The 16,768-nt window shown below is 41.7% G+C and overlaps 1 protein-coding gene across 2 annotated transcripts in view; it reads left to right on the top strand.

Annotated features, from left to right (window-relative positions):
- Nucleotides 1–16,768, top strand: part of PPEF1 (protein phosphatase with EF-hand domain 1) — a 117,865-nt gene that overhangs the window by 33,332 nt on the left and 67,765 nt on the right. For both annotated transcript variants that reach the window (XM_036306097.1, XM_036306096.1), the window contains one exon: nt 938–1,081. In XM_036306097.1, the coding sequence (XP_036161990.1) occupies nt 1,036–1,081 (46 nt within the window). In that variant the 5' untranslated portion in view covers nt 938–1,035. The remainder of the gene's footprint in view (nt 1–937; nt 1,082–16,768) is intronic.

The raw sequence follows: 16,768 nt of genomic DNA, 5'->3' as shown, positions 1-16,768 counted from the left end.
CTTCTAATACTAAGGTGATTGTGATAAGGTTCTCTTCCTGAAGCAGGTTTCCCCCCCCCCCCCCATTTGAATCTCTTAGGCAGGAAAGGGGGAAGGTCAAAGGTTCTTTCTGAGTCTTTTGTTTCTCTTAATATCCCTGCTTAAAGATCAGTATCACCAAAAGCAAAACTTTTGGCCCCCTTCAGAAATATCACCCCCCCCAAAAAGCGATGAGGAAAGGAATTTTGTCAGAAATTCTCAGGGAGTGATTGTGGAAAATCCCTTTAGCAGTTTCATCTACTCGTCAGAGGGGCTGGTGAGCTAGCGGAAGGTAGATTTGGAAGAGTCTCAAAAACACTGGGAGAGCTTGTTTAAAAAGGGCACTTGGAAAGATTCTGATGCCTTCCTTTGAGGGGGAGGCCTTGAACCTCCTTTTTATAAACAAGTGCTCTGATTCTGAGAAATATTGTCAAAGAACTCACTTTGATTTGGATTTTGGCATTTAAATATCTTGTTTTTGTCTCATAGTCAGTCCTCCAATTTGTGTTTTTCAAAGCCCAGATAGATTTAATTATTTGAGCTGAAAACTAACACTGTTAAATAATGTCAGATCTTTCATATCTTATTCCCTATATTTCAATTAGAAAATTGAACGCTCTTACATTGCCATTTTTCTTTTCGTTTTTAATGTTTTATTTTCTGCAGACCTTGATCTGACTGAGACATGAGGAAAATAAAATTTATGTGTAGCAGAAAAGCAACCTATAGCTGCTCCGTTGCTGCTGCTGTGCTGTGGAAAATAAACCAGGATTAGATTATGCCTGGTCACTTTCCACATCACATGACGAACGGCAGTTGTGAAGAAGCATAAAATGAATCCTGCTGAACAGTCAGTCCTTAGATACCTAGTTGTTAACATCCTGCTTCCTTCCCCTCCCTCCTGTGTATTCCCCATCAGGCTCTGTGACTGAAGTGTCAGCTAAGGAGTGGTTTCTCACACCTCTTCACACCATCTGGGAATAAGAAGTTGCAACTATTTCACACCATCTAGAAGTCATGGGCTGTGGTAGTTCATCAATTAAAATCAAGAAATCTGCAAAAAGTGAGTGCTAGGAATGTGCCTGTCTTCCTGATGAAAAATGAGCCAATTACCTGTCCTCCTTTCTCATTTACTCACATAGTTGGTTCTGGAGCTGCCTGCTCTGTGTGATTTTGCACAAGGCATCATCACTTGAACCAAAGGCTAAATATTGGGATAACATCAGAAACTACTGTTAGGAAAATGTAGCTTTGAATTTCTGATGTACCATAAAGTATTATCTAAGAGATATTTTATATTTGATTTGATTTCAGTTGGAAATGTACTAATATAAAATCTCAATTTAAAACTCAGTGGCAGGGAACAAGAAAGTCTCTGTAAACTTATATTGTTTATTCAATATGCTTATAAATAGCTATATTCATACCTATGTGACATTTGGTAACATCATTGAATCTTTATTAGGTTTTATAACTCAGTGATCAGATTATTTTTATAGCTATTCAACACAGAACTTTATGAGATTTGCCTCATGTTTTTAGAATATTCTAGGTAGAATTTGGCAAATGCTAGATCATCTGCTTCTTCAAAAGGGTGTTGTTTCTAAGTAGTTGACATGCCCCCTACTATTCCTATATAATTAGAAACTTAATATTTTCTTTATTTTGTACTGAGGTTCTTTCTCATAGGTACTAGAATCTAGTTAAAACTCGAGTGTTTAAGAAACATAGTCTTTGCAAAGAAATTAAAATAAAAACAAGCAAGCTGGGACAGTTATGTGAATAATTTGTTCTTAAATTCCATCCTTTTGTTATCTAGGTATAGATAATTGCCCCAATTTCTCTTCCACATCTTGGTGTGTTTTTTTTTTTTAATCTTTATTGTTCAGATTATTACAGTTGTTCCTCTTTTTTCCCCCCATAGCTCCCCTCCACCCGGTTCCCACCCCACCCTCTGCCCTTACCCCCCCACACACTGTCCTTATCCATAGGTGTACAATTTTTGTCCAGTCTCTTCCTGCACCCCCACACCCCTTTCCCCCCGAGAACTGTCAGTCCACTCCCTTTCTATGCCCCTGATTCTATTATATTCACCAGTTTATTCTGTTCATCAGATTTTTTATTACTTGATTTTTAGATTCACTTGTTGATAGATATGTACTTGTTGTTCATAATTTTTATCTTTACCTTTTTCTTCTTCTTCCTCTTCTTAAAGGATACCTTTCAGCATTTCATATAATACTGGTTTGATGGTGATGAACTCCTTTAGCTTTTTCTTATCTGTGAAGCTCTTTATCTGACGTTCAATTCTGAATGATAGCTTTGCTGGATAGAGTAATCTTGGTTGTAGGTTCTTGGCATTCATCACTTTGAATATTTCTTGCCACTCCCTTCTGGCCTGCAAAAGTTTCTGTTGAGAAATCAGCTGACAGATGTATGGGTACTCCTTTGTAGGTAACTAGCTGTTTTTCTCTTGCTGCTTTTAAGATTCTCTCTTTGTCTTTTGCTCTTGGCATTTTAATTATGATGTGTCTTGGTGTGGTCCTCTTTGGATTCCTTTTGTTTGGGGTTCTCTGCCCTTCCTGGACTTGTAAGTCTATTTCTTTCACCAGGTAGGGAAAGTTTTCTGTCATTATTTCTTCAAATAGGTTTTCAATATCTTGCTCTCTCTCTTCTTCTGGCACCCCTATAATTCGGATGTTGGTACGCTTGAAGTTGTCCCAGAGGCTCCTTACACTATCTTCATATTTTTGGATTCTTTTTTCTTTTTGCTTTTCCATTTGGGTGGTTTTTACTTCTTTGTACTTCAAATCTTTGACTTGATTCTTGCCATTCTCAAGTCTGCTGTTGGATCTCTGTATAATATTCTTTATTTCAGTCAGTGTATGCTTAATTTCTAGTTGGTCCTTTTTCATATCCTCGAGGGTCTCACTAGACTTATTGAGGGTCTTACTAAATTTATCGGCGGTTTCTAGAAAATTCTTGAAAAACCTTAAAACCGTGGTTTTGAACTCTATATCCAGTAGTTTGCTTTCCTCCATTTCTGTCATTTGTGACCTGTTTCTTTATCTCCGCATTTTGGCTGCGTTCCTGTGTTGATAGAGTGATTTTCTGTGGTAGGTGTCCTATAGGGCCCAGTGGCTCAGCCTCCCCAATTACCTGAGGTGGACACCCTTGGTGCACCCCTTTGTGGGCTGTGTGAACAGTCTTGTAGTTAAGCCTTGATTGTAGTTGGTATCACTGGGAGGAATTGACCTCCCGGCCAATTGGCTGTGAGAATCAGCTGTGTCTATGGTGGGAGAACTTCTGTGCTGGTGACACCCTTATGGGGAAAGACTTGCTTCAGTGAGGCTTTGGTGCTCACTGAGTCTGCCTCCTGAGTGTGTCCCTTATGGATCTGAGGAGTTGTAATCAGGATGGTCCCACTCTGACCACTGGTACACTGGCACTTGGATCTCTAAGGAGGTGCTAATTTAGCCTCTCCCTGAGGCTACCTAGCAGGAGGTACAGAGAGATCTGCAGATTCCTCTTCTTTGTTTGGGATTTGGAGGTGCCCAGATGAGGCCCAGCTGTGAAGCAGTGCAGTCTGCTGTGCGGCCTTGGGCCTTCTTTTGGATGACCTGGGTCTCTCTGACCCAGCTGCAGTTTGTTAGGTAATTTTAGATTGCAAAGGGCCAGGTCATTCATATGCAAAAGCCTCTGCTGCAGCTTGGGTGGGGCGGGATCTCAGGGAATCAACAGGGTGGAGCAAACAGCTATGGCTGATCCTCAGCCCTACCCTAAGAGGTCCTGGGTCTCAGTGTCCTGCGGTAATCGCTGCAAGCCCCTCTGAGAGAAAGCCGCCCTCGAGTTCTGTCCACTGCCAGACAGTCCAGTTTCTCCCGGTATGAGTCTCAGTCCCCAGAGACTTGCCCAGAACTGGAGTCAGGGCCATCGGGAGCTTGTATCTCCCTCCCGATTGAAAAAGACAACCGTGTCCTCAGTTTCCAGCCCTTTCCATGCACGCCTCCGTACCTCTGCACTTTACTTCTGGACCTCCTCTGAGTCTCAGTGTGCTTTTCTCTTTCCTTCTAGTTGTAGAATTTCCACTCAGCCAGCCTTCCTGTGGTTCTGGATGATATCTATTTTATCTTTTAGTTATATTTTTGAAGTGGTTGTGTGAGGCAGCAATTTCCAGTGTTTACCTATGCCACCATCTTGGTTTCTCCTCCATGCTTGCTCTTCAATTTATCCACATCTTGGTTTTGGAAGTTCACTCAGTCTTAGTATGGAGAGTTTAGGATGAAGAGTTTTCCATGCGAGTTAGTGTGAGATGTTTTCCTTTTGGTTTCAAATGCTGTGCTCTCTCCTAGTTGAATTGTGCATGTGTAGTTGGCCATCCATATCTGTGGATTTCCCATCCACTGATTTATCCAACCCCGAATCAAAAATATTAGAAAGAAAAATATCCCAGAAAGTTGGGGGCAAGCAGGCATGGAATGTTAAGGCATTTTAAAAATGTTTTTATTTATTTCAGAGAGAGGAAGGGAGAGGGAGAGAGAGGTAGAAACATTGATAAGAGAGAAACATCGATAGGCTGCCTCTTGCACACCCCCTACTGGGGATCCAGCCCACAACCCTGGCATGTGCCCTGACTGGGAATCGAACTATGACCTCCTGGTTCATGGATGACACTCCAGCTAGCTGAGCCACACCAGCCAGGCTCATGGTATTTTTGAGAAAGAGTAGCTTACATGTAAAATGGAAGCTATCCCCTTCTTGTGGGCTATCCACCTTCCATGTAGAGAAGTAGCATTGATTTTTATCGTTATTGTTGTTATTTCACTCCCTTTGTGACATGCAACAGGGAAGAGAAAAATAATGGCTATACTTTACTGAGTGCCTACAACATTCATTATTTCTATTTCTCACCAAAATTCTTGGAGGAAGATTTGATTAGTCTCTCTTTCTAGATGAAGAAACTAAGACTTACAGAACTGCCCCAAGTCATGCATTAGTTGGTGGCTGAACCTGAATTGGAGCCAGGTTTGACAGATTCCAAAGAATATGCTACTTTAAAAAAAAAACTATTGAATGTATTGGGGTAACAGCTATACTAATAAAAGGGTAATATGCTGATTCGACCAGGAAACCTTCCGGGAGACCTTCTGGATGTCCTTCCAGACAAAGCCATGGTGACGGGGCCGAAGCAGAGGCGGTTAGGGGTGATCAGGCTGGCAGGGTGGGGCAGTTGGGGGCGAACAGGCCAGCAGGGGGTGGCAGTTGGGGGTGATCAGGCCAGCAAGGGGGGGCAGTTGAGGGTGAGCTAGATGGCAGAGGGTGTAGTTGGGGGCAATCAGGCCAGCAGGGGGGGTAGTTGGGGATGAGCAGGCTGGCAGGGGGGGCAGTTGGGGGCAATTAGGCTGGCAGGGGGGGCAGTTGGGGGCATTTAGGGGCGAGCAGGCCAGCCGGTGGGTTGTTGGGGGCAATCAGACCAGCAGGGGGGGTAGTTGGGGGCAAGTAGACTGGTAGGGGGGCATTTGGGGGTGAGCTTGCCAGCAGGGGGGCAGTTGAGGGCCAGCAGGCCGGCAGGGGGTGGCAATTGGGAGCTAGCAGGCCGGTGGGGGGGCAGTTGGGGGTGATCAGGCCGGTAGGCAGAGTGGTTAGGGACGATCAGGCAGGCAGGCAGGTGAGTGGTTAGGAGCCAGTGGTCCCCGATTGTGAGAGGGATGTTCGACTGCTGGTTTAGGCCCAATCCCTGTGGGTACATAAGACCTTCTTCACTTCATATGATTCTCATCTTATCTTTTGCTCAGTCGTACATCCCCCGAGGGGTCCCAGATTGGAGAGGGTGCAGGCCGGGCTGAGGGACACCCCTCCATGCACAAATTTGATGCACCGGGCCACTAGTTGGTTAATAAAATGGAATAGGTTTTAGGTATACAACTCTATAATACCTCATCTGTATATTGTATTGTGTGCTTACTACCCCAAGACAAGTCTCCTTCTTTAATCATTTATTCCCTTTTTACCCTTTTCTACCTCCCCCTGTTATTGGTGGAAGTGGAGTTCTTGGGGTGCTGCAAGGAAAAGGAATTTCCTGAGACCCCCATGGGAGGATGGGGTTTTGTGGAAAGCTTTATTGATGATGTAAAGTTAAGGGGTTCCCCTCCAAGTTCCCATCTTTGCCCTTCTCACCATGGAAGAAGTCCAGTCTTCAGCAGGCCCAGAATGAAGGCCACGGCCCAGAGTTTCTGCTTCATATTAAAGCACAGTCCAGTCCAGCATCTGGCTAGCTTAGCTTGTGTTCCCAGCTGCAGTCCATTGTGTGTAGGGTATGCAAGGCCATGGGACATGTGAATGCTTAAGGCCACAAGGCTATAGAGAGAGAACAGGTGATCACACAGATGAGTGTGGTCATGGAGCAAGAGAGAGTAAGAGAAGAACAAAGCAGAGGGAACTCCTTGGGGATTTTAACCAGTAGCTTCTTCAAACTAACCAATTAACTTTCTAAGATTTCACATGCTTTTGATGGGGTCCACCCCCTAGCCAATCCATTGTTCCCCAGACTAGCCTGACAGACAAGCACCTCCCCTGGGCCACTCCAACTCCCACTGCACATGTGCCTATTCCCCCTTCTTCCTCCAATAATCCAGTACCAGATGGGGGAAGGGAGGGGTGTTTATACCTTGGAGGAACAATGCTGTGTGGAGCTGTAGCTTCCTGATGAAGCTTCCCAGGTGACTATGTTTACAATATCTGACTCCATTTGCCTTCTTTTCTTTATTAATATTTATTAATGTTATGATAACACCCCACCCCTCTTTCCCTCTGGTAATCACCATACTGTTGTCTGTGTCTATGAGCTTTTGTTTTTATTTCTTAATCCCTTCACCTTTTTCACCCAGTCCATGCTCCTTTTGATACACTGTCCTGACTTGTCAAATTGGAATTCAACCAAAAAAACCCAGAAATTAAACATTGCTATTTCATTCTCCTGAACTTGAGTTTACACTTAAAATTTTATATCAATGGGTTTTGAATTAATAATCTGTTTCCTTTTGCTTTTTCTCATGGAGCACTTTGAGAACACTCTGATATATTTTCTTTTGTTTCTTTACTTGAGACCACTTAGACATGCATTTATTCATTTTCTCTAAGTGCTGAGGAGCCCACAAAGGCTATCTGTGCCAAGCCAGCTCAGCCAAGGGTTCACAAGCCTGAGTGAGGGCGGCAAATGGATGAAGAAATGATAGACAAAGAGAATAAGCTGGGTCTAGGTGGATCTTCCTGTGCCTGGCTGAGGCCACAGAGACCCAGACAGCAAGCTGAGCCTTTATTTTATAGCCAGAGGTAAACAAGGTAGTGGTCACTGTAGTTACAATGTTCTTGTGAGTTTCGCTTGTTTTGGCAGCACTTGCTACATCTCCGTCAGCCCATTAGCTTCCCAGATAAGATCAAGGGAGCTCATAAGGTCAAGCCTAATTATGCTAAGAGCGCTGTGCCCTCTAAGCTGGGACTTGTTTGTGGCTTTGCCAACAGTTCAGTCTGAGGCTTAACCCTATAACCACGCCCTACAGCTATCTAGTTTTTTAGCTTTGAAGTTTGATGTCTTAAGCTATAACAAATGGAAAATGTCTCTAATGGATATTGTTCTTTTAAAAAATACTTGTTTTCTATTTTTACTTAAAATTTTGAAAATACTAAATAGCCACCACATACTTCTTTAATTCTTGGAGTAACATCTAGTTAATTTAGTTGTTTACATATCTAACAATCAAGCCATTCAGAACTGCGTGAGAGATCCCCTCTCTCCATACCCAGCCCTATATTTCCCAGTTGTTCAAAATTGCCCTTTGTAACTGTTTTCTTTCCCTTGCCCTCTTCCCTCCAGTTACTCTCCTCTCTCCTCCTGCTAAGAGTTTGCTCCTGAAGGGAGCATTCACACCACTGTCCCATACCTCCTCCTTTATCCCATCCCATGAAAAATGATTTTAACAAGTTCTAGAATGACCTTGAAGTCCAGTGGTGCATTTTCAGTACTTATTTTGCTTGATATCCTGGCAGTAGTTGGCATTCTTGCACACTCCCCTCTTAACATACTCTAGGCTCTTGCTTTCAGTGCCAGCATATTGTCCTGGATTTCCTTTTATGTCTCTGTTTGAACTATTTATGAGTCCTTTTTAAAAAATATATATTTTTATTGATTTCAGAGAGGAAGGAAAAAGGAGAGAGAGAGAGAGAGAGATCAATGATGAGGGGGAATCATTGATCAGCTGCCTCCTGCATGCCCCCCACCGGGGACTGAGCCTCCAACCCAGGCATGTGCCCTGTTTGGGAATCAAACTGACCTCCTGGTTCATCGGTTAATGCTCAAAAACTGAGCTACACAGGTCAGGCAAGGGTGCCACTTTCTTGCAAGTTTTAAATATTGGGGTTCCTCTGGATTCTTCTTGGCCCTCTTTGTCACTCTAATGCCCTCTTTGGGTGACTTTACTCCCATGGCTTTAATTAAGATCAGTATTCCAAATCTGCCAATGCATTAGTTTCAGCCCACATTTTATACTATAATCCCTGGTTGATTGGCATCAAATGCAAATCATTTTAAACAAGTACTTTTCTTTGTAAAAGAAGATCACTTCCTTCATTTGAAATTATCCCTCTCAATAACAATTTTTACTTAATTATTCACTTTTTGATATGATAAAATATGAGCCTTAAGATTTATATCGGACTAGAGGCCCAGTGCACAAAATTCGTGCATGGGGTGGGGTACCCTCAGCCCAGCTTGCACCCTCTCCAATCCGGCACCTCTTGGGGGATGTCTGACTGCCGACAGGGATCAGATCTAAACTGGCAGTTGGACATCCCTATCACAATCCTGGACCACTGGCTCCTAATCACTCACCTACCTGCCTGCCTGATTGCCCCTAACTGCCCCCCCTGCCAGCCTGGTTGCCCCTCACTGCCCCCCCTGCCAGCCTAATATCACCCCCAATTGTCCCCCTGCTGGCCTAGTCACCCCCAATTGCACCCCCTGCTGGCCTGGTCACCCCTAACTGCCCCCCCTGCCGGCCTGGTTGCCCCAACTTCCCCCCTCTGCCAGCCTGGTCACCCCTAACTGCCCCCCCGCCATCCTGGTCACCCTAACTTACCCTCCCTGCTGGCCTGGTTGCCTCCAACTCCCCCCCCCCCCTCAGCCTGGTCACCTCTCATGCCGCCCCCCCCCCCGGCCTGTTCGCCCCACGCAGCCTGCTGTTCAATCATTTGGTCATCCCTCACTAACCCCCCTGCTGGCCTGGTTGTAGGCAGCCATCTTGTGAGGGTATGAGAGTTAATTTGCATATTTCCTCTTTATTATATAGAATTGGTACTACAAACACGTTTATTGCCTGCATGAAACATGCAAACAAAAAACTAAACAGTCTTTTTATTCTTTATACCAATTAAATGCATCTTCATCTTTTTCTGTATTGTTATTTGCTGTGTGATTAATCTGCCTCTGCTTTAGACATTTTAGGTGTAATGAGATCCTGACAGGGACTATTCAGATATCCACTCTAGGACAGCCGTGGGCAAACTACGGCCCGCGGGCCGGATCCGGCCCGTTTGAAATGAATAAAACTAAAAAAAAAAAAGACCATACCCTTTTATGTAATGATGTTTACTTTGAATTTATATTAGTTCACACAAACACTCCATCCATGCTTTTGTTCCGGCCCTCAGGTCCAGTTGAAGAACCCATTGTGGCCCTCGAGTCAAAAAGTTTGCCCACCCCTGCTCTAGAATCATGAGCCTTTAGAAGGTAGAAAGTACTGCTGAAAGAATATGAAGTCACACCTCCCCATTTAAATGCTATTTACCAGCTTCAGCCCTAACTAGACAATTCACTAAGAAGCCAGCTTTATAGTTGGAGCCTGTGATTTGTTAGAAAATCCTGTTACAGGGACACTTTTAAACTCAGTGTAAGAAAGGTCAATACCTCAGCTCCAATTGCCAGTGATTTCCCATAATCAGAATACTTTTCTTATACGATTATGGCTTTGTATTGCATTGTCTTTTTAGCAGCTGCAAAAGACAAAACTTTAGTGCTGACTGTATTTAACCTTGGGTGAATGAATTTGGCAATATAAGTCAGATTAGTACTTGATAACAAAAGAGACATAAAACATAATTGCAGTCAAGACATTTAAGTTTTTTCCCTCTAAGGGAGGATTAAAGATCATTATTGAATTGTTAAATAGAATATTTCATGTAAGAAAATATTTTAATAATTTAAAATGAGAGTTATACTTGTACATAGCTAAATTTCTTACATATTTAAGGATATGGTAGTTTTTAAAAGTTGGTATTTTCACAATAATGATTCTTTTAGGAAATTAGAGATTAATATGCCAGAGGTGTCACAGTTTCTTGTAAACTGTTGTTCACCTGATTTTACTGATTTAGCCTATTATTTTGGTATTGCCCAAATAATAGATAAATAATAGATAAAACTTCATATTTTCCTGAACCGTGATTCAAGCCAAGGATTACAATTCTCATGGAAACTGCCATTAGATAGCTTTATGCAATCCAAGTGTTGTCCCATTGCCATTTATACTAATAAAAGCCTAGGTGGTCCTCACGCGCGACATCATCAGAAGATGGCCACCACAAAGATGGCCTCCACAAGATGGCCACATGCACAGCGGAGGCAGGGCCTGGCAGCCGCTCCATGTGGTGAAGCCTGGGGGTCCCATGGCTCCTCATGGTGTGGAAGAGGCCAGTCCCAGCATCTCCACTGCCTCACGTGGAAGAGGGGTGTACCGGCGGAGGAGACGGGTTGCAGCATGGGAGGGCAGTTGTGGGCAATCAGGCCAGCAGGGGAGGGCAGTTGTGGGTGATCGGGCTGGCAGAGGAGGGCAGTTAGGGGTGATCAGGCTGGCAGGGGAGCAGTTAGGTGTCAACCAGGCCGGCCGGGGAGCAGTTAGGGGGTGATCAGGCTGGCAGGCAGAAGCGGTTAGGGGCAATCAGGCAGGCAGGCAGGCGAGTGGTTAGGAGCCAGAGGTCCTGGATTGTGAGAGGGATGTCCCAGATTGAAGAGGGTGCAGGCCAGGCTGAGGGACACACACCCCCTCCTGTATATGAATTTCGTGCGTCAGGCCTCTAATATTGAATAAAAAAGGACCTTAAATGGGGCATTTAAAAATCCTAATCCTAGTAAATGTAGAACAAATGAGTTAAAATTTGCTATTTTGTAACCACCATAGAAATAATTGATTTAGGTAAAAATCATCAATGGATGTTTTGGAGAATAGAATATATACACAGTCCCAAAGTGTGTTCCTGCAAATTATTTACTAATTATAAAGAGAAAGAAAATATCAGTACCATTAAAGGAAAGGAAAGCTAAGAACTTGTTCTAGAATAAAGAAGACTGGAGAAATGACGGATGATATATGTGTGTGGAGAGAGAGCATGCAAGAGAATGTACATGTGACAAAATATTAACAATTTTACTATTTTACCATTTTCCAATATGTTTGAAAATGTTTCAAAATAAAAAGTTAAAAATATCCTAATCCTGTAGTGGCTGCAACCTAGGTTTATGTCCTTTGGAGGTACCATTTGTTAGCCCTTCCTTTGTTTTTGCCATCCACCAATTTTCTCATTCTTTGCAGACTCTGTGTGCCACATCTTGGCATCATCTTGAGTATCTTCACTGTACACATGAATAATCTCAAACATGTTGGCGTCTCAGTTCCTTGACCTCCTAAACTCCAGCAGGCCCTCCTCCACTGTACTTCAGCTGCTCACTCCCATATCCTGGCCCCTGTAGCCACTTGGATCAATTCCACCTCTGCAATCTTTATGATTATTATCCCATTCTCTGATCTCTTTTTTAAAATAGTTATTGATTCTTTTTAAAAAATATATGTTTTTATTGATCTCAGAGAGGGAGAGAGAATCATCGATTGGCTGCCTCCTGCATCCCACCCCACTGGGGATCAAGCCCACAACCCAGGCATATACCCTGACTGGGAATCGAACTGGGACCTCCTGGTACATGGGTTGATGCTCAACCACTGAGCGACACTGGCTGGGTCCATTCTCTTATCTCTTGATCTTCATTGAAACTTATGGGCCTTAGACCTTTCTCATGTGTCTCTGTCTTCCAGCCCCATCTTGTCTTCACTTTCTTTCTCATCCATCTTTCCCATCTTCTATTGGCTATTACTTGAACCAATTAACAGATAATATACAGTAATCAAATTTTAGGTAATTTAAAGAAGTAATAGGTGAAATATTTAATGTTCCTAGACCAATTGCTAGCAAAGTTTGGCTACAACTCTTTGATGAGAAAGTCAAGGATATTGGTGACTTGACTTGGATTTTTCTACAGGGATAATTCAGATTTTTAAAATAGTCTTTAAGATTTGTCTTCTTTCTCTAGAAGCTTCTGATTTGAGTGTTTGCATTTACACATTCTGTTTTGTCCTTGAATGGTTATTTTCAACTTCACTATGTGCAATAATAGGTTGCAGCTGTTGCATTAAAAAATAGAGGGATGAATTAGAGTATTTTATAACTGGAAAACATCTTAGAGATCACAAAGTCCCAAGTTCTCATTGTTCACACGAGAAACTGGGCACCAGAGAGGTAAAGTGACTTGACTGAGATTACACAGTTTGCATCTGGTTGAGTTGGGACCAGAATGGAAGTCCCCAGTTTACAAATTCAGAAATTATTTTTATTACCCAATGTGGATGGGTTAGGCTAGTATATGAGCAAATAGAAAGGTCATAGACATTATCTCTAATTCTTGTCCTCTGATTGAAAGGCCAGAGATTTTCAAGAATGATAAAACTATGATTTCTTTTGTCATTTGGGGAAAGTGTATAGTTTTGCTTAAAATGTCTGCCACTGTTTGGACACTGGACCTCATACTTTACTCTCATTTACCTCTTGTTTAAGAAAAAAGTTCTTTCCAGGGACAAGGAGGCTGTGCTATGCCCTTGTTCTGCAGGGATGTCACAATTTGTGGATGAGGGAGTCTCATAGAGGTCCTTGCCTTGTTTGCTGCCCAAGAATCAGGCTGTGTGACCATCTCACACTTTATGCTTTTTCCAGTGAAGTTGAAAGTCTCACTGTGACAGCCCCACACTCTAGCAGCTGACAGATGTAGAATAACTGTACACAAAAACAATAATGAAAACTGTGGTCCCAGAGTTGAGCCATACCCTATTTTCAGCATGCATTGAATAGCTGAGGTAGTAGATGCTTGTCCTCGTTGTTTAAAGCCTTTTGCCACTAGATGGTTCATTCTCTTTTCAGTTCATTTGACTTCATTTTAATCAGTTTTATCACACTTGTGCCTCTCTCTCTTCCTGACTGGATGTCAGAACCCTTAAAGTTATATTACATATTCCCTCATCCTGGAGGCCTCTACTAGCAGAATTTCAAAAAGCAGAGTCTTTAAATGATTTATTCTGAATATAAAGTTTCTTGCTTAAAGAATGATCTGTCAAACTCTTATTTAAAAAACCAAACCAAACCAAACATAAGACTACCAGTCTGCATGAGGAGGAACACAAGATAGAAAGTTTTAACTAAATAGTAGTTTCATTCTTTTAACAAATATTTATTGAGTATCTACTATATTCCAGGGACTGTTCCTGTCAGGGATACAGCCTCTAATCCAATGGACCAAAATCCCAGACTTTATGGAGCTTGCATTCTAGTGGAAGGAGACATACAATAACACATGAGTGAAATATATGCTATATCAGATAGTGATAAGTGCTGTGGAAAGAAAATAAGGAATGAGGCAGTGGGGGAGGGTGCCATTATAAAAACGGTGGTCAGGAAAGACCTCAGTGAGAAGGTGACTCTTTAGCTGAGACTATGCTCTCTAAGGGAGTGAGCCCTGTGGGTCCTGATTGGCTCTTCTTGCTCCTGATTCTTGGGTTCTAAGATGGTAGCTGTTTTGTTCACAATAGTTTGTGAAAATTTTAATGAAATATCATATCTAATTAGGAAGTTTTTGGAGGCACTAGAAATTGCTAGCCTGGAGAGAGAATTGTTGTCTCTTATTCCTGACTTATTCTTTTTTTAAACATTAAATCTTTATTGTTGAAAGTATTATATATGTCCTCTTTTTTCTCCCATTGACCCCTTCTAACCCCCCCCCCCCCAGGCCTTCACCACCCTATTATCTGTGTCCATGGGTTATGCATATTTCTTTGGTTGATTTCCTACTCATCCACCCTCCCCCACCTTCCCTCTGAGATTCTGCAGTCTGTTCTATGCCTGCCTTACTCTTTATTTTTTTCAGTATTTTTTTATTTCAAGAAAAACAATTCTAAATATAATAACGTTACATGCAATAAACATTAATATGTCAAGAAAAATGATAATGTTACATGTAATAAACAATTATTTAAGAAAAATGATTTTACATATAATAATATTATATGCAATAAACATTAATATTTCAAGAATAAAAGGATTTTAAGTATGATAATATTATCCAAACTGTACTAACATAGTATGATATCACAAAAGTTGTAGGAAATATTAAAAATCTTCAAATAACAGGATTACTGCTATTCTAGAATATTTTTTCCCTCTGGCTCTATTTTAGTTCATCAGTTTATGTTGGTCATTATATTCCACAAATGAGTGAGATCATATGATATTTATCTTTCTCCATCTGGCTTATTTCGCTTAGCATGATGCTTTTAAAATCTATTTTGTCAGATAAGAGTATTGCTACTCCAGCTTTTTTTTCTTTTCCATTTGCATGGAAAATTTTTTTCCATCCCTTCACGTTCATCCTGTGTGTGTCTTTTGTTTTATAGACAGCATATGTTTGGGTCACGTTTTTATATCCATTCAGCTACCCTACACCTTTTGATTGGAGCATTTAATCCATTTACATTTAGGGTTATTATTGAGAGGTACTTATTTATAGCCATTTTAATTCTGTATGGCTAGATTTCTCTCTCTGTTTCTTCTTCTCAGCAATTCCTTACAGCAGTGGTCGGCAAACTGCGGCTCGTGAGCCACATGCGGCTCTTTGGCCCCTTGAGTGTGGCTCTTCCACAAAATACCATGTGCGGGCACGCACGTACAGTGCGATTGAAACTTCGTGGCCCATGCGCAGAAGTCGGTTTTCAGCCTGGGCGAGTCTATTTTGAAGTGGCGCTAGAAGAAGTGGGGGGGTGCGACGGGAGACGTTGCGTAGGCAGGCCGTGGGATACACAGCGCGGGGGAGGTGCCCGCGATTCATGAACGAGTTGAGTGAGCCAGTCAGTCAGCAGTCTCATGTGCAGTGGTTAGTGCTAGTCACGCCCGCAAATTGTGCACGGGTGACAAAAGTACCTACTTGAAGCATAAAGTTACCTGTATTTTTCCAACCAGCTGCAAATCCTACAGGTATTTTTGTCATCAATTTAGAATTGTAATTATTTTGTATTGGTGGCTTTATTATTATAAAATGAAACATTTTTGTAGGTGTTCACATTAGTATTTGTCAGTCATTGTCATGATTTAATTTTATGGATATTGTAAGGTAAATTGTAAGGAATTTAATTTTATCAATAAATAATATTGTAATTAAGTATGATATCAAGTTTTATTCAACGTACCTATAGTTTAACTAAGACTTAAAACTTTAAGTAAAGTTTATTAAGTTAATTTTAGGGAACATTGTGGAGTGAAAGAAGATGTAGTGTCGAGGATTGAGAAAGGTATGTTGAGATGGTTTGGACATATAGAGAGGATGAACTAAAGGAGATAGACAAAACAAGCATACAAGACGAGTGTGGATGGGAGAGTTGGAAGGGGTGGACCTCAGCGAATGTACCTCATCAGATTGAGGACGTTTTTAGCAAAGGCCAGCTTAGGAGTACCCTAATTAAGTTAATAACAATGTACCTACCTATATAGTTTAAGTTTAAAAAATTTGGCTCTCAAAAGAAATTTCAATCGTTGTACTGTTGATATTTGGCTCTGTTGACTAATGAGTTTGCCAACCACTGCCTTATAGCAATCCCTTCAGCATTTCTTGTAATGCTGGCTTGATGGTGATGAACTCCTTTAGCCTTTTTTTTTTTTTTTTGTCTGGGAAGCTCTTTAGTTGAACGTCTATTTTGAATGATAGCCTTGCTGGATATAGTAATTTTGGTCTCAGATCCTTGCTTTTCATTACCTTGAGTACTTCATGCCATTTCCTTATGGCCTGTAGAGTTTCTGATGAGAAAACAGGTGTCAGCCTTATGGGAACTCCTTTGTAGATAACAGTTTGCTTTTCTCTTGCTGCCTTTAAGATTCTCTCTTTGTCTGTAATTTTTGGCATTTTAATTATGATGTGTCTGGGCATGGGTCTGTTTGGGTTCTTCTTGTTTGGGGTTCTCTGTGCCTCCTGAACTTATGTGACTTTTCCTTTACCAGGTTAGGGAAGTTTTCTACCATTATTTCTTCAAACACCTTCTCTATTCCTTTCTCTCCTTCTTCCTCTTCTGGCACACCTACTATTGTAATATTGTTATGTTTCACATTGTCCCACAGTTCTCTTAAGCTGTCCTCCTATTTTTTAATTGTTTTTTCTTTTTAGTTCTCTAATTGAGTGATATTTTCAACTCTGTCTTCTAAATCACTAATTTGATCCTCAGCTTCCCCTAATCTGCTGTGTATTCCTTCCAATGTGTTCTTTATTTGTGTTATGTCATTGTTTATCTCAGACTGTTCTCTGTTCATAGTTACTATATCTTTTTTCATTCTCTTA

Source organism: Myotis myotis, unplaced genomic scaffold (genome assembly GCF_014108235.1).
Source record: "Myotis myotis isolate mMyoMyo1 unplaced genomic scaffold, mMyoMyo1.p scaffold_m19_p_4, whole genome shotgun sequence".
Taxonomy (NCBI): Eukaryota; Metazoa; Chordata; class Mammalia; order Chiroptera; family Vespertilionidae; genus Myotis; species Myotis myotis.
The sequence above is the reverse complement of the archived record's forward strand: the minus strand, read 5'-3'. Positions and strand labels throughout refer to the sequence as shown.